The sequence below is a fragment of the Erinaceus europaeus genome, chromosome 7 (genome assembly GCF_950295315.1).
Source record: "Erinaceus europaeus chromosome 7, mEriEur2.1, whole genome shotgun sequence".
In the NCBI taxonomy this organism is placed as follows: Eukaryota; Metazoa; Chordata; class Mammalia; order Eulipotyphla; family Erinaceidae; genus Erinaceus; species Erinaceus europaeus.
Genome location: NC_080168.1, coordinates 81,394,127 through 81,418,537, shown reverse-complemented (window position 1 = coordinate 81,418,537; position 24,411 = coordinate 81,394,127). Strand labels below are relative to the sequence as shown.

At 41.2% G+C, this 24,411-nt stretch overlaps 1 protein-coding gene and 1 non-coding gene across 4 annotated transcripts in view; one reads left to right on the top strand and one right to left on the bottom strand.

Moving 5' to 3' along the window:
- Positions 1 to 24,411, top strand: part of RCBTB1 (RCC1 and BTB domain containing protein 1) — a 77,882-nt gene that overhangs the window by 32,797 nt on the left and 20,674 nt on the right. For 2 of the 3 annotated variants that reach the window (XM_060194862.1, XM_060194863.1), the window contains exons 5-10: positions 5,654 to 5,820; positions 9,851 to 10,009; positions 15,138 to 15,245; positions 15,625 to 15,767; positions 19,096 to 19,286; positions 23,435 to 23,561. In XM_060194862.1, the coding sequence (XP_060050845.1) occupies positions 5,654 to 5,820; positions 9,851 to 10,009; positions 15,138 to 15,245; positions 15,625 to 15,767; positions 19,096 to 19,286; positions 23,435 to 23,561 (895 nt within the window). The remainder of the gene's footprint in view (positions 1 to 5,653; positions 5,821 to 9,850; positions 10,010 to 15,137; positions 15,246 to 15,624; positions 15,768 to 19,095; positions 19,287 to 23,434; positions 23,562 to 24,411) is intronic. The other variant, XM_060194864.1, reaches the window with a different exon arrangement.
- Positions 532 to 663, bottom strand: LOC132539697 (small nucleolar RNA SNORA17). Its single transcript, XR_009551025.1, has one exon. It is a non-coding gene; the product is annotated as a small nucleolar RNA SNORA17 (small nucleolar RNA).

Sequence of the window (24,411 nt, the reverse complement as noted above, 5' to 3'; positions counted from 1 at the left end):
GTTTACTTTTGGGGACCAAATACATCCCCTCCCTCCCAAATTCATGAACTAGGAGAGTAATGGGGGAGTACACAGTGCTGTGAGGCCCTGAGTTTGATCAGCTGTGGATCCCCATGATTTGCATGAACTCCTCTGGAGGATGCAGAGGAGCCTTCCAGCATATTCCTGGTTGGACTCTTGGCATCTGCTACAAGACTGAGGATGGTGTACTGGTCTGTTTGGTAAGGTCACTGTACCATTTGGTGATCAGATCTCTTAGATGATCTACTAACACCATCTCTGGATGCTGGGCTGGTTGGTAACCTGGGTGTGGACAGAGGTCAGACATTCCATAAGGTCATTGTCACAGTCACTGTCGCCTTGAATAGTGAGCCATCACTCTTCATACAACAGAGATAAACACCAGACTTCAGGTCACAGGGTCACTGTGAGATTTGAGGACAGATAGGAACTAAGGAAGAATGAGAGCTTTTATAAAACAGGATTCAGGTCGCCAGTAAACACACAGTAACAGGTGGGGGTGCTGTGTTGAGGGTCAGACTGTCAGTCCACCCAGTGTCTCATAAGTCAGAGCACTGGACGTAGACAAGCCTCTCTTCTCTCTGCCACCTAATGACACACATGTGACACAGCAGTCACATCTGTAATGCCTCTAGGGGCAGGTATTTTTATTTTCTTTATTATTGGACAGAGAGAAATTGAGAGGAAAAGGGGAGACAGAGAGAGGGAGACAGAGATACCTGCAGCACTGCTTCACCACTTGTGAAGCTTTTCCCCTGCAGGTAGGGACCAGGAACTTGCACTGGGATCCTCGTGCAATGTAATATGTGCACTTAACCAGGTGCGCCACCACCTGGCTCCTAGGTTATTTTTTATTTATCTTCTGATCTCAGAGTATTGTCTTCCCGCTCCTTCCCCCAGGCATTTTGCTTCTCTGTTTTGTGACTTATATGTTAGAGGTTTTCTTTCAAAATTTGGTGATCCTTGGTTGGCTGTTTATTGGTAAAAGACTGGCCACAGTATGCCCATTTTTAAAAATTTATTTTTATTAGTGATTTAACACTGGTTTACGAAATTACTAGATTGCATAGCTGTAGTTTCATCACTCTATGTGTGTATATCTCACCATGCCAGCCACCCAAGTTGCTATGTCCTCCACCCTTCCCTCTTCTTCTTCTAGCGTTTGCCCTTCTTTCGTAGCCAGTCAACAGCGTCAGGTTGAGCCTGATGTAAAGTTTCGAGACCTCCTTTGAATCTGGAGAGGTGGCAGTCGTTGACGAGTTCCATCGCTGGGGAGCCAGAGACGACCCGAACTGCCCCTGTGGCTACAGACAGACCCTTCCCTCTGATAACCATCACAGTAAAGTCTAGGAGACAGTATGGTTATTTTATTTCTGTAATTTTATTTGCTTTAGGTATATCTTTTCCACATGAGCAAAGCCACACAGATTTTTTCACCTTTTTCCTAGTGCAAAAGCTCTAGTTCTATCAATTTTGACCCTAACAATATAATGCCATCTTTTTGAATTGCAGAGTAGTATCCCATTGATTGTATATCCTGCAAATTTTTAAAATATATTTTAAAAATATATAACAGAATATATTTTAAAAATATATAACAGAGACCAGAATGCTGATCAGTTGTGGCTTATGGTGGTGCTGGGGATTGAACCTGGGATTTAGGAGCTTTTGTGACTAATCTAGCTAAGAACATTACCTTCCCATACTTCCACCGGGACTCTGCGTCTGCACTATTTCACTGCTTCCTGTGGACTATTTATTCTTTATTTTTGTTCCAGATAGAACATGAAAAACAGGGAGAGAGACAGAGGAGGTGGAGAGACACAGCACTGCTTCACTGCTCATGAAGCTTTTCCTTTTTGTGATGTTTTCATTTGATGGCTGGGGCTTAATTCCAGATCCTTATACACATTAAGGTGTACGTTCTGCTGGGTGAGCTCTCTACTGGACCGTTATGTATTTTTAAATTAATGTTTTTGTGCCTTCTATGTATATAGTATGAGTAATATTCCTGGGCCACAAGATATTTCTGTTTTTATTTAAAGGTTGTCCATAGTGTTTCCATGTGTGTGTGGGGGTGTCCCATATGCTACGCTCACACGTGGAAAAGATATAACTAAAGCAAATAAAATTGCAGAAATAAAATAGCAACCATACTGTCTCCTAGACTTTACTGTGATGGTTATCAGAGGGAAGGGTGGGGGACATAGGACCATGGGTGGCTGGTGTGGTGAGATAAATACACATATAGGAGTGATGAAACTACAGCCATGCAATCAACCACCAATGTAACAAAGTTCCTTTTTCTCCATAAACATCTGCCATTTCCTATGTTGTTGAAGTAGGCCATTCTCAAAAGTGTGAGATATGGTATCTTGTGGTTTTAATTGGTGTATCTCTAGAGGTAAGTGATCAACTTTTTTTTTTTTTTTTTTTTTTTTTTTTTTTACATGTTTCTAAGCTTTTGTATGTCTTCTTTGGAGAAATGTCTATTCAGATCGTTAACCACTTTTTTATTTGGTTGCTGATTCTTTTTTTTTTTTTCCTTTTGTTTCCCTTGTTTTTATTTTTTGTTGTCGTAGTTATAATTGTTGTTGTTGATGTCGTCGTTGTTAGGACAGAGAGGAGTGGAGAGAGGAGGGGAAGACATGGGGAGAGAAAGATAGACACCTGCAGACCTGCTTCACTGCTTGTGAAGTGACTCCCCTGCAGGTGGGGAGCTGGGGGCTCAAACCAGGATCTTTACTCTGGTCCTTGCGCTTCACACCACATGTGCTTAGCCCAGCCTGCTGTGCTACAGCCCGACTCTCGGTTGCTTATTCTTGTTGAGATGTTTCTTTATGTATGTTTTCTGTCAGTACTCTGTCGGTATACTGTTTTTTTCTTCAGTATATTTTTAATTATTATTGGATACAGAGAGAAATTGAGAGAGGGAAATGGAAAGAGACAGAGACATCTGTAGTCCTGCTTCACCACTCATGAAGCTTATCCCCTGTAGGTGGGGACCAGGAGCTTGAACCTTGGTCCTTGCACACTGTACTGTGTGCACGTAACCAGGTGCACCTCCAGCCCAGATGTGTGTTCTGTTAAGTATTTTTTTCTTAAAGTTTTTATTGGGAGTCGGGCTGTAGCGCAGTGGGTTAAGCGCAGGTGGCGCTAAGCTCAAGGACCGGCGTCAGGATCCCGGTTCGAGCCCCCGGCTCCCCACCTGCAGGCAGGTCCCTTCACAGGCGGTGAAGCAGGTCTGCAGGTGTCTGTCTTTCTCTCCCCCTCTCTGTCTTCCCCTCCTCTCTCCATTTCTCTCTGTCCTATCCAACAGCAACGACATCAATAATAAGTACAACAATAAAACAACAAGGGCAACAAAAGGGAATAAATAAATAAAATTAAAAAAAAAATTAAAAAAAAGTTTTTATTATTTATTTATTTTAATGAGCCATGCATAGACACCCACAACACCTGAGAGCACTGATGAGCTCTGACCTGTGGTGGGGCTGGGATTTTAACCTCTGACCTCAGAACCTCAGGCATGAAATTCTTTTGCATAAATGTTATGCTGTCTCTCTAGCTCATAATGTTTTCTAATTGCTAGGTTACCTTTATTTTTTTCTTTGTGGAAGTTTCTTTTGCTGTTAAAATATTTTAAATTTGATGTCATTTTGTTTTAGTTTTGCTTTAGTTTTCACTTGCCAGTGGAGGTGAGTCTCCAAATATGACTCTAAAGTTATGGTCCTAATATATTTTAATATACTTATTTGGATCTTTTTAATTAAAATTTTTTCCCCAGTTTGTTGCCCTTGTTTATTGTTGTTGTTGTTGATATTATTGTTGTTATTGTTGCTGTCATTGTTGGATAGGACAGAGAAATCTAGAGAGGAGGGGAAGAGAGGAGAGAAAGATAGACACCTGCAGACCTGCTTCACTGCCTGTAAAGTGACTCCCCTGCAGGTGGGCAGCCGGGGGCTCGAAACGGGATCCTGATGCTGGTCCGGGCGCTTTGCTCACTTATTTGGAATTTTGTGCTCATGAGTAGGTCTTGATAAGTGCTGGATTTCACTTTAGGGAGATAAGAACTGTTTGTGGAGCTGGGTGGTTGTGTACCCTGTTAAGCACATGTGTTATTTATGTGCAAGGAACCAGGTTCAAGACCCCAGTCCCCACCTACAGTGGGGAAGCTTTATGACTGGTGGAGCAGTGCTGCAGCTATTCTCTCACACACACATACTCTCTCCCCCTTCCTTTCTCTCTAACTCACCCTCCCCTCTTGATTCCTGTCTATCCAATGAAGAAATAAGTATGTAAATAAATAAATAAAACCTGTTGGTGATGCTTCCAGTTGCAAGTGTGCCAATTTCTGTAGGATGAATAGTCCATTTTTGTCCTTCTGCCTGTGTATCTCTCTGTATCTACCTGCCTGTGTATCTCTCTCTCTGTATATCTATTTACATCTATATCTGTGTCTACATATTGTTTTTTTCCTAGGAGGGAGGGACAAAGATAAAATAAATGGGCTTCCCTCCAGTTTTCCACTCACTACAATCTTCACTGTTCCTTTCAAAGCCTCTGTGAGCTCAGGGCCTTCTGGCCTTTTCTCTTTGTTGTGTTACGTAGGGGAGGAGAGGGACACAGGTTTAAGTGAAGGGGGAAGCTGGAGTTCAGTGCAGTTACAATAAGGAATTCACAACAAGCAAATGTTTTCTATGAGTCCTTTGTCGTACCAGGGTTGGACTGGTAAGACACGTGGTGTTTTCATGTGGTAGCTGGGGGCTTAATCTCAGGTCTTTGTACACAGTATAGTGTATGCTGTGCTGGGTGAGCTATCTACTACATATGAGCCCTTTCTATATATTTTAAAAATTAGCGCTTTTGTGTCTTCTTCATATATGCTGAGTGGTATTTCTTAGACATTATAGTTGCCATGCTTGCATTAGTAAGTTAAGGTATTTCATTCCCCAGAGGAAAATATGAGAACACATGACTTTGGGATTTATACTCTTGGATCTTAGGCATGCTTTAAGGAGAAAATGATACATACAAAGATAACTCACAATAGAAAAATCGCTTCCATCAGAATTCCAAAAGGATAGTCTTTAGAAATTTTCAGCCTGATTTCATACCATTAAGTAGTCTTGTTTGGGAGAAACTCAGATTTTCATATGTAGTGTATACAAAACCTATACCTCTTTCCTCTTGCAAATAGTATATGTGCTTTTTGAACTTATCTCTCTCTCCCTTTCTCTAAAGGGCTACATGAGTTAGTGTTTTGGAAGGAATAAATTTTGTACAAATAAACTTTGACTTCTGAACTTGCTAGTAACAAGTCCATTTTTTTATACTTTGCATGTGTACTTTTTTTTAAATCCATCAATGATTATTTTAATAGGAGGGCGCATTGTGAAAGAAATCACAATTGGTGGGGGGGTAGATAGCATAATGGTTGTGCAAAGAGACTCTAATGTATCAGGCTCCAAAGTCCCACGTTCAATCCCCCACCAGCAGTTCCCTGGCAAAAAAAAAAAAAAAAAAGGAAATCACAATTGGAAAACAAGTTGTGCAAAAGTCTGGGGAAGAAAGAACAGGGGTTACCATTTCTTCTTGGAGTTGATTCTGTGTGTGTGACCATCTTGTGTAGATGGAGTTGTTTATGCCTGGGGCCACAATGGATACAGCCAGCTTGGGAATGGGACAACTAACCAAGGCATTGCTCCCATTCAAGTCTGTACCAATCTCTTGATCAAGCAAGTGGTTGAAGTAGCTTGTGGCTCACATCATTCAATGGCTCTGGCAGCTGATGGAGAGGTAAGTGCCCCACTTTTATTGTCTATTTTTAGCTTGTGATGAAATACACATAAAACTTCAGTGAAATCAAACACATTTATATTGTATGACTGTCACAGCCATCCAACCATAGAACTGTACTCATTTTACAAAACTGGAAGTCATCAAACTCATCTCCTCCTCACCAGTGCCTAGCAGCCACCACTTCTACTGTCTGCCTGGAAACTCGACTGTTCTAGATACACCACTAGAGTGGAATCATACAGCATTGCCTTTTTTTAAAAAAATCATAATGATTATTTCATCCATTCAATAAAAATTCATAGAGCATCTACCATATGCAAGTTTTGTGGTAACTATAGATGCCTAGCTATTAAAAAAGAAAGAAACAAATTGGAGGGTGGGGGTAGATAGCATAATAGTTATACAAAGAGACTTTCATGCCTGAGGCTCTGAAGTCCTAGGTTCAATCCCCTGCACCACCATAAACCAGATCTGACCAGTGCCCTTGTGAAAAGAAAAAAGAAGAAACAAATTGGATTTGAATCTTTTTTTTTTTTAGAGCTTTTTTTTAAAAAAATTATTAATGGATAGAGACAGAGAGAAACTGGGAGGGGAGGTAGAAATAGAGAAGAGAGACACCTGCAGCCCTGCTTCACCACTTGTGGAGCTTTCTCCCTGCAGGTGGGACCATTGGTTTGAACCCCTATCCTTGTGCATTGTAATGTGTGTACTTAACCTTGTGCACCACCACCTGGCCCTGGATTTGAATCTCTTAAGAACTGCAAACATCAATTAGTATTGTCTATTTTTTGTGTCTGTGATATGCTTATTTTACTTAGAATGTTTTCAAGGTTCATGTTGTTGCATGTGTTGGAATTTTCTTCCTTTTTAAGATTATACTTTGCTTATTGTGAGTATAGTAGTTTAAGTGTGTAGGTAAAAACGTAGTGAGGTGGCCCAACGGTGGTGCATCTGGTTGAGTGTACATGTTAGTGTGCAAGAATGTGGATTCAAACTCCCAGCCCCCACCTGCAGGGAGGAAGCTTCATGAGTGAAGCAGGACTGTAGGTATGCCTCTGTTTCTCACCCTATTACCCCCTCCCCACTCAGTTTCCCTAGGTCTATCCAAAATAAATAAGTTATAAAAAAAAAGTGAAAATAGTGTCTTTGTAACATATGGTTAGTACCACTTGAAGTGACAAAAGATTTCACTCAAGATAGCTGAGGCTTCTTGTTTGTTTGTTTGGTTGGTTAGGTTTTCTCTTTGTCACCTAATTTCTCTCTGGTTCAGTAAACAGAACCATAAAATAGGAGTAGAGCAGATTAAATTAGGGGTATTTGTGTGGGAAGAAGGTAGGAAGTCTATTTTATGTATGTTCTAAGGTGCCTATGACTTCAGTGATTTTTGCCTGAGCCTGATAATTAACATGCAGGTGGATGAAAAAATAATTGTCTGGGTATATGGTGTCAGAGTTGAAAATAGGGCTAGAAAGCTGGATTAGGGCAGAGTATCTCATAAACATGAATAAAGTATAAAAAGACCATTGACTAACCCCATCAATAAGCATAGTTTTATTTATTTAAAATTAAAAAAATTTATTTATTTTTGAGAAAGATGTAGACACACACACACACAGAAACACCAGAGCACTGCTCAGATCTAGTTTATGGTGGTGTGGGGGATTGAACGTGGGATTTAGGAGCCTCAGACATGACAGTCTATTTGTATAACCATTATGCTGTCTCCCCCACAGTTTTATTTTATTTTATTTTATTTTGCCTCCAGGGTTATCGCTGGGGCTCAGAGTCATATCCACTGCTCATGGAGGCCATTTTTCCCATTTTGTTGCCCTTGTTGTAGTTGTTATTGTTGTCAAGCTGTTGTTGTTGCTGCATAAGACAGAGAGAAGTCAAGAGAGGAGGGGAAGACAGGAGGAGAGAAAGACACCTGCAGACCTGCTTCACCGCTTGTGAAGCGACCCCCTGCAGGTGGGGAGCTGGGGGCTTGAACTGGGATCCCTAGGCTGGCCCTTGTGCTTTGTGCCATGTGCGCTTAACCCACTGTGCTACCACCCAGCTCCATTTTATTTATTTATTTTTCAATTTTTTAAAAATTTAATCCCTTTTGTTGCCCTTGTTTTATTGCTATAGTTATTATTCATGTTGTTGTTGTTGGATAGGTCAGAGAGAAATGGAGAGAGGAGGGAAAGATGGGGAGAGAAAGATAGACACCTGCAGACCTGCTTCACTGCTTGTGAAGCAACTCCCCTGCAGGTGGGGAGTCGGGGGCTCGAACTGGTATCCTTATGCCTGCGCTTAACCCGCTGCACCACCGTCCAACTCCCCCGTTTTATTTTTTTAATAGGATAAGTCTTAGCTTTATCACATTATCCATCCCATCACAAATTCTGTTTTATAATTTTTATTTATAAAATAGAAATATTGACAAGACTATAAGATAAAAGGGGTACAATTCCACACAATTCCCACCCCCAGAACTTTGTATCCAGTCACCTCCCTTGATAGCTTTCTATTCTTTATCCCTCTGGGAGTATAGACCCAGGATAATTGTGGGGTGCAGAAGGTGGAAGGTCTGGCTTCTGTAATTGCTTCTCCCCTGAACATGGGTGTTGGCAGGTTGATCCATACTCCCATCCTGGGGCAGGGATTTGGGGAGGCAGGACTCCAAGACACATGACGGGGTCCTCTGCCCAAGGAAGTCAGGTTGGCATCATGGTATCATCTGGAACCTGGTGGCTGAGAAAAAGTTAACATATAAAACGAAACAAATTGTTGACTAATCATGAACCTCAAGGCAAGAATATTGCAGATGAAGATTTGGGGGTCTCCATTTTTGGAAAAAGCTAGTAGGTCTATTTCAAGTATATTCCAAGGAGCCCATGACTTTACTAATTTTTGCCTAAGCCTGACATCTAATATGCAGGTGGACCAAAGTTATTATCTGGGGAGATCCTGTCATAGTTAGAAAAAGGAATAGAAATCTGGATCAGGGAAGAGAGTAGCTCTCAATTATGGGGAAAGTAGATAAATATTGTTAACTGTAAACTCCATCGATTTGATCTGGGGCCCATATTCAGCATAGAAGCCTATGTAACTTCTGCATCCTTGTAGGTCTGAGCTCACGCATTCTGTGGTCACGGCTAGGAACATTGCAGGCTGCACTAATTTCAGGACCCATCTTCCTCAGAGAATATGCTATCCAACCTCCCTTTGGAGGATGGACCATTCCCTACCATTGTTGATCCACACTGAGGGCAAGGTCCTATTGGGGCCCACAAAGGGGTCCATTATGTTGTTACTGATGGAAATGACCAGTGACAGTAGCGAGAGGGATCAATAAGCATAGTTTTAAAAGGCTTGGTTTTAAGAGACTTCCATAGAAAATAAAATATTTGTGTTCTAAGAGTTAAGCAAATTTTTCATATCAGCATTAATTTATATATCATTTCCTACTGATGCAGAATAAAAAATATAATTGCTATAATCATAGAGGCAACTGAGCATACTGGGGAAGAACACAGCTAGATTGGGTTCAGTTCCACTCTCCTTGCTTATTATTGTGGAACTTCAGACAAGCCACTTAACACAAAGTGTTTCTACATTGTACATAAAATGGGGATGATGACTGTATGTACTTTGGTGTCACCATATAAGATTACTATGAGATTTAAATAGGGTAATGAATGTAGAGCACTAGAGCCCTTTATGAATGTTTTTTAAAGTTTTATTTATTATTAGAGACAAAAATTGAGAGGGAAGGGGGAGATAGGGAGAGAGACACAGACACAGGCAGCTCTGCTTCACTCATGAAGCTTTTCCCCTGCAGATGGAGACCAGGGGCTTGAACCTGCGTCCTTGCACACTGTAGTGTGTGCGCTTAAACCAGTTGTGCCACTGCCTGTCCCCACCTGCCCCTTATACCCCCATGAAATTCTAAACTCTGGTTAAGTAAGTCAATCATTTTATGATTGTTTCTTTCTTAAGTATCATTTTTCACACCTCCTGTAACCCCCCTTCTCTTTTGTAGGTTTTTGCCTGGGGCTATAACAACTGTGGTCAGGTGGGATCAGGATCTACAGCAAATCAGCCAACTCCTCGAAAAGTTACAAACTGTTTACATATTAAGAGGGTGGTTGGCATTGCCTGTGGTCAGACATCCTCCATGGCTGTACTGGACAATGGTGAGGTAAACTGTCTCTGTATTCCCTTTTTCTCTTATTACCTCTTCTTTCATGAAGTGTGTGTATTAGATCACGAAGGATGTTTATTCTTCAGCATAAATTTAATAGCTTGTTTCATTTTTCTGAGAGAGAAAGATAGAACAATGCTCAGCTATGGTTTGTGGTGCTGTGGGGATTACGCAAGACATTTGAGCCTTAAGCCTGAAAGTCTTTTTGCGTTACCATTATGCTATCTCCTCCGTCCATTGGGAGTTTCCAACCCTTCAGCATAAAAATTTTAAATTCCAAGATTTAAAAGCAACTAAAGATTCTGGTGTAAGTGTTTAATGTCTAAATAATCTGACAGTTGTAGTTATTTGTGATTTAATGTAATGGAGTAAAACATTTGATACAGGGGCTGGGCAGTAGTGCAGCGGGTTTAGTGCACATGGCGCAAAGCATAAGGACCAGCACAAGGATCCTGGTTTGAGTCCCTGCCTCCTCACCTGCAGAGGGTCACTTTGCCAGCAGTGAAGCAGGTCTGCAGGTGTTTACCTTTCTCTCCCCATGTCTGTCTTCTCCTCCTCTCTTGATTTCTCTGTCCTATTCAACAACAATGGCAATGGCAGCCATAGCAGGACTAACAAGGGGAACAAATTGGGGGAAAAAAAAGTGTGTGTGTGGGGGATCAGTCAGCTCTCTTTAAACTTAGCTGATAATGTTTATAAGTGGTCAGTGACTCTAATGGATGTGAAGTCTCTGTGTCTACCTACATCTGAAATGCTTTTTCCTGAGAGGAAAAACAACTTACACAGGCAAAGATGGTAGTTACTTAAAAAAATAAACAAATAAAAACTTTCAGTAGTCTGCAAGGTGGCGTAGTGAATAGGTGTTGGACCCCCAAGCCATGAAGTCCAGAATTTGATCTTTGGCATTCAGTGTGCCAGAGTGATGCTCTGTTCCTCTTTCTCCCCCACTTTTATTAATAAATAAACCTTAAAGATAATCTCACCGCCCCTCTAAGGACTGGAAAGGCACTATAATGGTTATACAAAAATATTCTCACTAGGGGTCGGGTGGTTAAGTGCAGGTGGCGCAAAGTGCAAGGACCAGCGTAAGGATCCCGGTTCCAGCCCCCGCTCCCCACCTGCAGGGGAGTCACTTCACAAGCGGTGAAGCAGGTCTGCAGGTGTCTGTCTTTCTCTCCCCATCTCTGTCTTCCCCTCCTTTCTCCATTTCTCTCTGTTCTATCTGGCAACAATGACAACAATAAAAATAATAAGGCCAACAAAAATGGGGAAAAAAATGGCTTCCAGGAGCAGTGGATTCGTAGTGCAGGCACTGAGCCCCAGCAATAACCCTGGAGGCAGAATAATAGTAATCATCATCATCATCTCACCTTTTAGTGACTTCTGTTAAGTGGTCATCTTTGAACTGGTAATAATTCCTGTAAAACTACTTGGAGTTCAGCTTAAATGGACCTGTGACTGTCATTGTGTCTTCTCCACAAAAATCAGAGATACTACTTTGGACATTCTGCATTGGCTTCCTGGGGCTCCTCTGCTCATTGGTGTTGTTGCTTTTTTTTTTTTTTTTTTTTTTTTAGTTATTTATATGAGAGGGAGAACGGGAGAGGGGGGAGGAAGAGGGAAAAGGAGAGGGAGAGGGAGAGAAAGAAAAAGAAATGTGCCAGAGCACTGCTGAGCTTTGTCTTACATTGGTGCTGGGGGATTGAACTTGGGACCTCAGAGCCTCAGGCATGCAGGTCTTTTGCATAACCATTATGCTCTCTCTCCCCACCTCCCTTAACTTACTATTTGAATCAATGCTGACATCATCTTTGACTTGAGTCCTTGGGATGGCCATGGAACAGCCTCCATTTCAGTGTTGTTCACGTCTCCATTATTATTTTTTCATTTAAAAATAACTAGACCTTTTAAGAAAGGGAGGAAAAGAAAACATGTAAAAAAGCAAATATCTTCTTTCCAGTCTTGTCAATAGCTTGATTTTACATCCTTTTGTATATTTCTCTTTTTTTAAATTTTATTATCTTATTTATTGGATAGACAGCCAGAAATTGAGAGAGGAGGGAGAGAGACCAAGAGACACCTGTAGCCCTGTTTCACCACTTGTGAAGCTTTCCCCCTGCAGATGTGGACTAGGAGCTCAAACCTGGGTCCTTGTGCATTGTAACCTGTGTGTTTAACCAGGTGCTCCACTGCCCAGTCCCTTGGATATTTCTCTACAAATAAGGATATCAGGGTGAGAATAACATCCTTTACAAAAAAAAAAAAGGATTATGAAAAAATGTATTACTGTACCTGGTTTTCTCTGCTATTTTGCACCTTATTCTTAAGCACCTACTTACAAATATATGTTTCGCCTGAGTTCTCACACCAGTTCTAACTGCTTCTCATATCATGGCTGCTTAGTTGTTCTTGTTTGACTCATTTCTGAAATTCTACTGAGGGGCATTGCAATTTAAAAAATTTTTGTTTTTTTGCTGTTATATACAGTGTTGCACTGGTTTTCTGTGTAATAGTTTGACTTATCTTTGTACACTCATGCAAGTGTTTCTACAGAGTAGATTTCTAGAAATAGGACTTCTAGATCAAAGAGTATGCTGTTAGAATTCCTGATATTAGTGCTAGGTGGAGAGCACACATCCATTTTTGTTTTATTTTTTTAACCAGAGCATTGATCATATCAGGTTTATGGTGGTGCGGGAAATTGAACCTGAAAATTTGGAACCTCAGCCATAAGAGTCTCTTTGCATAACCATTATTCTCACCAAGAGCACACATATCCATCTATGCATGAGTTTCCTGGTTTAAGCCGTTGACCACCATATGAGAACACATGCAGGGAGTGCATGAGTGGTCAAGCAGTGCCGTGGTGTGTCTCCTTCTCTCTGTCTCTCCCTCTTGATATCTCTGTCTCTGCATTTTCTAAAAAGAAAAGGACCACCAGGAGCAGTGGACTCATGCCAACACCAAGCCCCAGCAAACTTTTATAGCTATTGCCAAATTTCTGTACAGACGGTTCAGATCTGTTATATGTTTGACATTGAAAGGACTTTAGCTATTTCTTGCTAGTTTGTAGTTCATGACCCTTTTTTCCTGCTGTGGCATTGCCTATGAGACAGGGTGCTACCATACAGCTGGGTTTCTCCTTTGAATTTTACCTTTGCTCTCTTCCTGGTCAGTGCTCTTCCCTATGTACCACACTGGTTCTTCTAAACCTTTTAACTTTCCTCTACATTAATATCTATGAGCTTCCACATCCTCTTTTCATCTTTTTCGTATTTTTCTTCTCATTCTTTACTATCTTGGCCCTGCTGTCACTACTTTGGTGTGAACCTTCACCAGAGCTCACCCATTTATTGATGAGAAGTAAATAAATTTATGTCCTAATTGTTCTCTGGCTTCTAATCTTAACATTTATTTACTTACTTACTTGTAATGAGTGTGAGTACTGGGGCTCTGTGCCTACATGATGAAGCAACCACTCCTGGTGACTGTTTTTTCTTTCTTTTACTTGATAGGACAGGGGAAAAAATTGAGAGAAGAGAGGGAAAAGAGAAAGAGAGACACCTGTAGCATTGCTTCATTGTTCATGAAACTTCCCCCTGCAGTTGAGACAATCTGTACTCTCAACAGGTGTGCTTAACCTGCTACACCCAACTCCATCAATCTGTACTCTCAACTGGATCTACTACTGCTTGGCCCAGGCCTCTAGTCTTACATAACGTATTTACCCTTCACTTTGTGGCCAGTTTGATTCTTTCAAAATACAAGTCTAACCATATGACTTTTTATTTGGAAATATTTTAGTGGACGCTTTGTAGATGTATTCTTCTCTTCCTGGTGTATTTATTTTTATTCCCCAGGACCTTTGCTTCATTGCTTCATGGCATCTACTTTCCAAAATTTGTGCTGCTGGGCCCATTAATTTTCTTTTTCTTCTTTTTTATCTTTTACTGTCCCTCTTCCTCCTCCTTTTTTCCCAAACCAGGTTTATCACTGGTGGTCAGTGCAGGCACTATGAATCTGTGGCTCCCAGGGGCCACCCTCCTCCTCCATTTTTTATTGGATAAAACAAGGAGAAAACTAGTCATCTGCAGACCTGCTTCACTACTAATGAAGTGTCTCCCCCCCCCCCCTTTTTTTTTTTTCTTTTACCAGAGCACTACTCAGTTCTGGTTTATGGTGGTGTGGATGGATTGAGCCTCAGGCATGATAGTCTTTCTGCTTAATCACTATGCTATCTGCCCTTACACCCACTCATTTTCTGAACCTACCTTCAACACATTCTGTGCCCTCTACCTGAAGTACCTTCACCTCTGCTTATCTGTCAGTCCTGTTCAAATGTCTGTTCCACTTTCTGAAGTTTTCTTGCCAAGGCTTTCCTCCCAAAGATAATTCCTTTCTCATCTCTGCTTCTGTAGTTCCTCAGTTATATCTCTGTTTTAGCATTTGCCACCAGGCTGCAAAAAAATTGTAGGTGTTTTTCTTCTGTTGTGACCAGGTCTTTTACTATATCAGTGTCCTGATATATAGTAAGTACTTTATAATTTCATAATTATTAGTGACCTTCAGTTTCTCATGTACAAAACAAGAATGAGTGATCTTCTCAAAGTTATATACTTTATAAATTATTGAATAAGAACTGATGCTACAGGGTTGGGGAGACAGCATAGTGGTTATGCAAAAGACTTTGATGACTGAGGCTCCAAGGGCCTAGGTTCAATGCCAAGATGCTACCATAATCCAGAGTTGATCAATACTCTGGTAAACAAATAAGCAAAAAGTTATCTACATTCTGTTATTCCCAACCCCAAAAATTATCGGTATGGAGATCAGCGGTAGGTTCATGTAGGTTTGGGAAGTGAAAAAAGTATCTGGTTTGTCTAGAGGGCTGCATTTTTTTGATCTCTTGCCCATTAGTAGCCCTCTTAAAAGTCCTTTCTTGGGTGGGGGAGATAGCATAATGATTTTGTAAACAAACTCCCTGGTTATAGGTTTAGGCCCCCTCACTATCATAAGCTAGAGCTGAGCAGTGCTGTGGTAAAAAAAATAAATAAATAAAATTATAACAGTAATAATAAATCAGTAAAGTTAGATTTTAAAATAAGAGTTTCTTTTTCTCTCTAAGGTGTATGGCTGGGGTTACAATGGCAATGGCCAACTTGGCCTGGGAAACAATGGCAATCAGCTGATTCCTATCAGAGTGGCAGCTTTGCACAGAGTGTGTGTGAACCAGGTATGTGTGCTGAGCTTCTAGCTGGTGGTCCCCATCTTATCCTTTCCTTTACTGCCATGGAGGAATATGAAGAGATTCATTCCTCAATAAGTCTTTTCCAATGATACCCTGTGCCTTCATTGTACACACTGAATACTTCATTCTCTAAACTTCTATGGTGGGAAGGAACACCACGGTGGTGACTTGACAAGAAAGAAGGTGACTGGAAAAAAATCCAGGAGTTCCAGATTTAGGCTCTTCTAATGCTTTTTTAATGTTCCAGAAAATTTCAGTCCACATCTGATGATGAATTGGCACTCAGCAGAATCTGGCTGTAATCTTTAAGTAGATGTTTCCCCCGCCCTTCCTGTTTGTGGTAACCATTTAAATTTACTTGCAGATTGTCTGCGGCTATGCACACACTCTAGCACTAACAGATGAGGGCTTGCTCTATGCCTGGGGAGCTAACACATATGGGCAGTTGGGAACTGGCAATAAAAATAACCTGCTAAGCCCAGCACACATCATGGTGGAGAAAGAAAGGTAACGTGGCTACACCATGTTTGGGAAATGTTTTGAGTGTTGTGGGTTTGGGAATGTGTATGCTATAGCTGCTGGCTGTATTGTGTTTGGGATTGTGTAGGTGTTGTAGGTTTGGGACTGTGTATGCTAGAACTGTCGTGTTTTGGCTTTGTAGCTTTTCTGTTTATTAACATTCTCATTTTTAACAAGAGTTGAGTGCCTGCCAGAATGAACATGAAGTAGACATGATTCCTAGGCAGCTTTCTAAAACAACCCCCTGAAATTGATAAGCAGTGATGGCATCCTAGAATATATCTTACATTTTTCCTGTTGCTTACTTAGTAGGCAAGTAATATATGCAGGCTGTAATCATGTGGAAATTCAAAGTGTAGCATAAGCTTTTCCTTTTAGTCAACAACTTTTAAAGAAACAAAATCTGCTCTTGGAAGCATATTTTACTGATTAGACTTAATGTGTGTCACTGGGATAGAACCTTAGTGTTTTTTTCAACCAAATTGTGAAATCTTTCACTTTATTTTAGAGTGTTGAATTCTGATTCTGGGATCCTGCTTAGCAGGCATACTGTGAAATTCAGTAAGTTTGACTTTATATCCACTGTGACTGATATGTTCAGAGTTCATCACTCCTAGACCAGTGTTTACCTATCCATTGAGTGTCCAGAGCTCTGGCAGGGGATGGCAGAAAAAAAAAAAACTGTTAGAAAATGGTGTATATATACATGTAAATGTATTATATATAAATATATATTTTAAAAGAATAGTGTCTGAAGACTAATTTTTTTTCCTGCTATTTTCTAATCTCCCAAAACGGCCAGGGCATTTTGTCAGTGTTTACTTTCCTCATTTACTTTTGTGTATCATCCCCTTTTCCAAGTTCCTCAAGAGTGTCCACTCTATGCTAACCCAGAATGCATGTAAGATAAGAACTAGTTCAGGCATGCAAAAGGGAGGGACACTCTAACTCTGATCTTTAAGTTTTGTCTGCATAACACTTGGCAACTGATATTCCTTAGTCTATGGCTATTTTTTTGTGTGTTGCAAGTATAAAATTTTTTTATTGGAGGGATTAATGGTTTAAAGTAAATACAGTTGTTCATACATGTATAAAATTTCTCAATTTCTTAATAAAAGAAAAAACTCTTACTCCCAGCCTAGGTCCTCATCCACCATAATGTACCAGAACCTGAACATTGCCCTCCCCCTCTGAGTTTTTTAATTTGGTGAAATACACTAAACCCAGCCCACATTCTACTTGTGTTTTCCTTTCTGTTTTTATTTCTCAACTTCTGTCCATGAATAAGATCATCCCATATTCATTCTTCTCTTTCTGGCATAAGTCACTTAACATGATTCCTTCAAGCTTTGTTCAAGATGAAGTGAAGGTGACTTCATCATTCTTTTTTTTTCTTTTAATATTTGTTTATTTATTCCCTTTTGTTGTCTTTGTTGTTTTATTGTTGTTGTTATTGATGTCGTCATTGTTGGATAGGACAGAGAGAAATGGACAGATGAGGGGAAGACGGGGGAGAGAAAGATAGACACTTGCAGACCGGCTTCACCACTTGTGAAGCGACTCCTCTGCAGGTGGGGAACCCGGGCCTCAAACCTCGATTATTACTCTGGTCCTTGTGCTTTGTGCCACCTGTGCTTAACCCACTGCGCTACCACCTGACTCCCAGACCTCATCATTCTTTTTTTTTTTTAATATTTATATTTATTTTTCCCTTTTTGTTACCCTTGTTGTTTTCTTTTGTTGTACTTACTATTGTTGTTGATGTTGTTGTTGTTGGATAGGACAAAGAGAAATGGAGAGAGGAGGGGAAGACAGAGGGGGGGAGAGAAAGACAGACACCTACAGACCTGCTTCACTGACTGTGAAGTGACTGCCCTGCAGGTGGGGAGCCAGGGGCTCAAACCAGGATCCTTATGCTGGTCCTTGCACTTTGTGCCACCTGTGCTTAACCCTCTGTGCTACCGCCCGACCCCTGACTTCATCATTCTTAATAGCTGTAGTATTCCATTGTGTACATATACCACAGCTTTCTTAGCCATTCATCTGTTGTTGGACACCTGTTGCTGGATATTACAAATTGTACTGCTGTGAACAAAGGTATTCACGGGTCTTTTTGGATGACTGTTTGCTTCCTGAGGATATATCCCTAGGAGAGGAATTACAAGGTCATAGTGTAGGTCCATTTTTAGCCTTCTGAGAGTTCTCCAGACTGCTCTTCACAGGGATTGGGCCAATTTACATTCCCACCAGCAGTGCAGGAAGGTTTCTTTACTCCCCAACCTTCTCCAGAATTTGTTATCATTTCTGATGTATGATATTCTTTTCCTCCAGGGATGTCACTTGGGCTTGGTGCCAGCACTATGAATCCACTGCTCCTGGAGGCCATATTTTTCCTTTTTTTTTTTTTTTTTAATAGGATAGGACAGAGAGAAATCAAGAGAGGAGGGGAAGAAAGGGGGGGGGAGAGAAAGATAGACACCTGCAGACCTGCTTCACCGCCTATGAAGCAACTCCTCTGCAGGTGGAGAACTGGGGGCTCGAACCAGGATCTTTGTGTAAGTCCTTGCTCTTTGTACTACGTGCACTTAACCTGGTGCATTACTGCCCAGCCCCATGTGTGACATTCTCAAAGGAGTGAAGTGTTATCTCATTGTTTTTCTTTGCATTTTTGATAATCAGTGACTTGGAGCAATTTTTTTCATATCTGTTAGCCTTTTGATCTCTTCTTAGTGAATATTCTGTTCATATTCTCTCCCCACTCTTAGATGGGGTCATTTGTCTTTTTGTTGCTGAGTTTGGTGATACATACATGCTTTTTGTCTGATGTATGACATATAATGTTTTCTCCCATTCTGTAAGGAGTCTCTTTGGTGGTGGTTTCTTTTGCTGGGCAGACCTTTTCAACTTGATGTAGTTACATTGGTTCATTTTTTAAAAATTTTGTCTTCCTTGCAGTTGGTTTTTGTCATTGAAGATACTTATAAAATTTAGATGGAAAAGAGCTGCCAATATTTTCCTCTAAGTTTTTGATAGTTTCTTGTCTAACATCCAAGTCCTTGATCCATTTGGAGTTTACTTTTGTGTGTGGTGAAATGTAGTAGTTCAGTTTCATTCTTCATGTTCCAACCTACTTTTCTCAACACCATTTGTTGAAGAGACTCTCCTTTCTCCATTTAATAGTTTGAATGCCCTTGTCAAAAACTAATGTTCATAGGTGGGGAGTGGGCAAGCATGAACTTTTAATTTCCCTTGTGTGGCATTCTGTGGTCTTCTTTGAAGAAAAGAAGTGATGTGATTTTTCCTTAAAATTTTCCAGGGTTGTAGAGATTGCAGCCTGCCACTCCTCACATACCTCTGCAGCCAAGACGCAGGGCGGCCACGTCTACATGTGGGGCCAGTGCCGGGGCCAGTCAGTCATCCTGCCTCACCTCACCCACTTCTCTTGCACAGATGATGTGTTTGCCTGCTTTGCCACCCCTGCTGTCTCCTGGCGCCTCCTATCTGTAGGTAAGGAAACTCAGGGCTGTGTACTGCCAAAAGTACCCATTGGTACTAACAGCATATCACTTTGCCTGTTATTTGCTAGCTTTGGGTTCTTGTAGATATAGAATGTTTTATTTTCTCCATTAGCTTTTATAAATTCCCCATTAGGTCATGCAATTTATTAACTATTAATGTCATGAAATATTATATGGACTATTAAATGGGAAAAGGGGAGTCTCTTCAACAAATGTTGGAAAAAATGGGTTGAAACATGCAGAAGGATGAAACTGAACCACTATATTTCACCAAACACAGAAGTAATTCTAAGTGGATCAAGGACTTGGATGTTAGACCAGAAATTATTAGATACTTAGTGGAAAATATTGACAGAACTCTTTTTTTTTAAAAAAAATTTTATTTATAGAAAGGACACACCGACAAATAACAAAGGATAAGAGGGGTACAACTCCATACAATTCCCACCACCAGAACTCCGTATCCCATCCCCTCCTGATAGCTTTCCTTAGGCAGGTCCTTGCGCTTCGCGCCACATGCACTTAACACACTGTGCTACCGCTCGACTTCCTCCCTGATAGCTTTCCTGTTCTTTATCCCTCTGGGAGTATGGACCAAGGGAAATTATGGAGTGCAGAAGGTGGAAGGTCTGGCTTCTGTAATTGCTTCCCTGTTGAACATGGGCATTGACAGGTTGATCCATACTCCCAGCCTATCTCTCTTTCTTTCTTTCTTTTTTTTTTTTTTTTGCCTCCAGGGTTATTGCTGGGGCTTGGTGCCTGCACTACGAATCCACTGCTCCTGGAGGCTATTTTCCCCATTTTGTTGCCCTTGTTGTTGTGTTTGTGGTAGTTGTTATTGTTGTCATAGCTGTTGTTGTCGTTGTTGGATAGGACAGAGAGAAATGGAGAGAGTAGGGAAAGACAGGGAGAAGGAGAAAGATAGACCTCCTGCAGATGAGGAGCTGAGGGCTCAAACCGGGATTCTTACGCCGGCTCTTGTGCTTTGTAGCCTGTAGCCTGTCTCTTTCTTTCCCTAGTGATGCAGGGCTCTGGGAAATTGGGGTTCCAGGAGACATTCTTGCCCAGAGAAGTCCGGTTGACATCAGCTTAGTATCTGGAACCTGGTGGCTGAAAAAAAGAGTTAACATATAAAGCCAAACAAACTGTTGACTAATCATGAACCTAAAGGCTAGAATAATGCAGATGAAGAGTTGGGGGTCTCCGTTTTGTAGGTAGTAGGCCTATTTTAGTTATATTCCAAAGGGCCCATGACTATACTGTTTTTTTTTTTCTCCCTGAACCTGATACTTCATATGCAGGCGGATCCAAGTTATTGTCTGGGGAGATGATGTCATGGCTGGAAAAAGGACCAGAAAGCTGGATCAGGGAAGAGAGTAGCTCCCCAATATGGGAAAGGTGTATCAATATTGTTGACTGTAAACCCCATCAATTTGCTGTGCTCTGGGGCCCATATTCAGCTTAGGAGCCTATGTGACCTCTGCATCCCTGTAGATCCAAGCTCACATTCTGTGGTCATGAGTAGGAACATTCCAAGCTGCCCCAATTTTAGGACCCATCTACCTCAGGTGGAACATAGAGTATGTTGTCCATCCTCCCTTTGGAGGATGGAACATTCTGTCAGATCTCTTTTTCCACATAAATTTTAAAGACATCTTCAATGAAATGAGTCCAATTACAAAGAAGACTAAGGTAAGAATAACCCTATGGGACTACATCAAATTAAAAAGCTTCTAGGGGGTCGGGCGGTGGCGCAGTGGGTTAGGCGCACGTGGCGCAAAGCACAAGGACCGGCGTAAGGATCCCGGTTCGAGCCCCTGGCTCCCCACTTGCAGGGGAGTCGCTTCACAGGCGGTGAAGCAGGTCTACAGCTGTCTATCTTTCTCTCCCCCTCTCTGTCTTCCCCTCCTCTCTCCATTTCTCTCCTATCCAACAATGAACAACATCAACAATGGTAATAATAATAACCACAACGAGGCTACAACAACAAGGGCAACAAAAGGGGTTGGGAAAGCTTCTGCACAGCAAAAGAAACCAATACCCAAACAAAGAGATCCCTCACAGAATGGGAGAAGATCTTTACATGCCATACATCAGACAGGAGTTTAGTAACCAAAATATATAAAGAGCTTACCAAACTCAACAAAGAAAACAAATGACTCCATCCAAAAATGGGGAGAGAACATGGACAGAATATTCACCACAGAAGAGATCCAAAAAGTTGAAAAACACATGAAAAAATGTTCCAAGTCTTTGTCAGAGAAATGCAAATAAAGAGAACCATGAGATACCACTTTACTCTTTTTTTTAAAGACTTTTTTTTTTAAACTTTATTTATTCCCTTTTGTTGCCCTTTTTTATTGTTTTTATTGATGTCATCATTGTTGGATAGGAAAGAGAAATGGAGAGAGAAGGGGAAGACGGGGAGAGAAAGACGGACACCTGCAAACCTGCTTCACCTCTTGTGAAGCGACTCTTATGCAGGTGGGGAGCGGGGGACTCAAACCGGGATCCTTATGCCAGTCCTTGCACTTCGCGCTGCATGCACTTAACCCGCTGCGCTACCACCCAACTCTCACTACTTTACTCTTGTGAGAATGTCATACATCAGAAAAGGTTGCAGCAACAAATGCTGGAGAAGTTGTGGGGACAGAGGAACCCTCCTGCAGTGCTCGTGGGAATGTAAATTGGTCCAACCTCTGTGGAGAACAGTTTGGAGAACTCTCAGAAGGCTAGAAATGGACTTACCCTATGACCCTGCAATTCCTCTCCTGGTGATAGATCCTAAGGAACCCAACATACCCATCCAAAAAGATCTGTGTATACCTGTGTTCATAGCAGCACAATTTGTAATAGCCAAAACCTGTAAGCAACCCAGGTGTCCAACAACAGATGAATGGCTGAGCAAGTTGTGGTATATATACACAATGGAATACTACTCAGCTAGTATACTACTCAGCTGATTTCGGGAGTCCGGCAGTAGCACAGCGGGTTAGGCGCACGTGGCGCAAAGTGCAAGGACCGGCATAAGGATCCTGGTTCGAGCCCCTGGCTCCCCACCTGCAGGGGTGTCACTTCACAGGTGGTGAAGCAGTTTTGCAGTTATCTACCTTTCTCTCCTCCTCTCTGTCTTCTCCTTCTCTCTCCATTTCTCTCTGTCCCATCTAACAAAGACAACATCAATAACAACAATAACTACGACCACAATAAAAAACAAGGGCAACAAATGGGAAAATAAATAAATATAAAAAATATTTTAAAAAATGGTGATTTCACCATTTTCAGCTCATCTTGGATAGAGATTGAAGAAATCATGTCAGAAACAGAAGGATGAATATGGGATGATCTCACTCAAAGACAGAAGTTGAAAAACAAGATCAGAAGAGAAAACACAAGTAGAACTTGAACTGGAGTTGGTGTGTTGCACCAAAGTAAAAGACTCTGGGGTCCTGGATAAGGATGACAGAGGATCTGGGGGGGGTGTGTGTGTATTGTCTCTCTCCCTCTCTCTGTCTCCCCCTTCCTCTCAATTTTTGGCTGTCTCTGTCAAAGCAATAAAGATATTAGAAAATTAAAAAAGGAAAGTTGTATTTGGCTTTTCCAAATATTTTCTTTTTAATACTCTGAAATTAATTTTTCATATAAATTATCTCTTTAATAAAATTATAATAGGATTGGGAGTTGGGCGGTGGTGCAGCGGGTTTAGCGCAGGTGGTGCAAAGCATAAGGACCAGTTTAAGGATCCCGGTTCAAGCCCCAGGCTCCCCACCTGCAGGGGGAGTTGCTTCACAAGACTCTTTCTCTCCCCCTCTTTGTCTTCCCCTTCTCTCTCTATTTCTCTCTGTCCTATCCAACAACAAAATCAATAACCATAACAATGTTAAAAAACATTGTTAAAAAACAACAAAAGGGAAAATAAATAAATATTAAAAAATTAAAGTTAACAAAAAGAAAAAAAAGAAAAAAAAGAAAATGTCATGACACATCTTTGCATACAAAATCATAAAGAAAAATGTCATGACTTAAAAAACATATAATAGGATTATCTGTTACACTATCAATGATATTTTTGAAGTATTTCAAGGTGTTAGTATGTTTCCTGGGTTTTTATATTAATAGTGTATTCATTACCTCCAGAGCATGAAGACTTTTTAACAGTTGCAGAATCACTGAAGAAAGAATTTGACAGTCCAGAAAGTGCTGACCTGAAGTTTCGAATCGATGGGAAGTATATCCATGTGCATAAAGCAGTTTTGAAAATCAGGTATTTTTGCATGAGCTTTGAGGCATCAATAACTTTACTTATTTGCAATCTGCATTTCCTTTTTAAAAAATATTTATTTATTCCCTTTTGTTGCCCTTGCTGTTGTAGTTATTATTGTTGTTGTTATTGATGTCATTGTTGGATAGGACAGAGAGGAGGGGAAGATAGAGAAGGGGAAAGAAAGACACCTGCAGACCTGCTTCACTGCTAGTGAAGCACCTTGTGCTTTGCACCACATGCACATAACCTGCTGAGCCCAACTCCCCCCTCCTTTTTTTTAAAATTTTTTTATTTAAGAAAGGATTAATTAACAAAACCATAGGGTAGGAGGGGTACAACTCCACACAATTCCCACCACCCAATCTCCATATCCCACCCACTCCCCTGATAGCTTTCCCACTCTCTATCCCTTTGGGAGCATGGACCCAGGGTCATTGAGGGTTGCAGAAGGTAGAAGGTCTGGCTTCTGTAATTGCTTCCCCGCTGAACATGGGCGTTGACTGGTCGGTCCATACTCCCAGTCTGCCTCTCTCTTTCCCTAGTAGGGTGTGTCTCTGGGGAAGCTGAGCTCCAGGACACATGGGTGGGGTCTTCAATCCAGGGAAGCCTGGCTAGCATCCTTATGGCATCTGGAACCTGGTGATTGAAAAGAGTTAACATACAAAGCCAAACAAATTGTTGAGCAATCATGGACCCAAAGCTTGGAATAGTGGAGAGGAAGTGTTAGGGAGGTACTCACTGCAAACTCTAGTGTACTTCTGCTTTCAGGTATATATTTTGCAGTAGTTTATGGATACGTGTGAACATAAGCTCTCTCTCACAGAAACTGGTGTATATCTAGGTTTTGGGA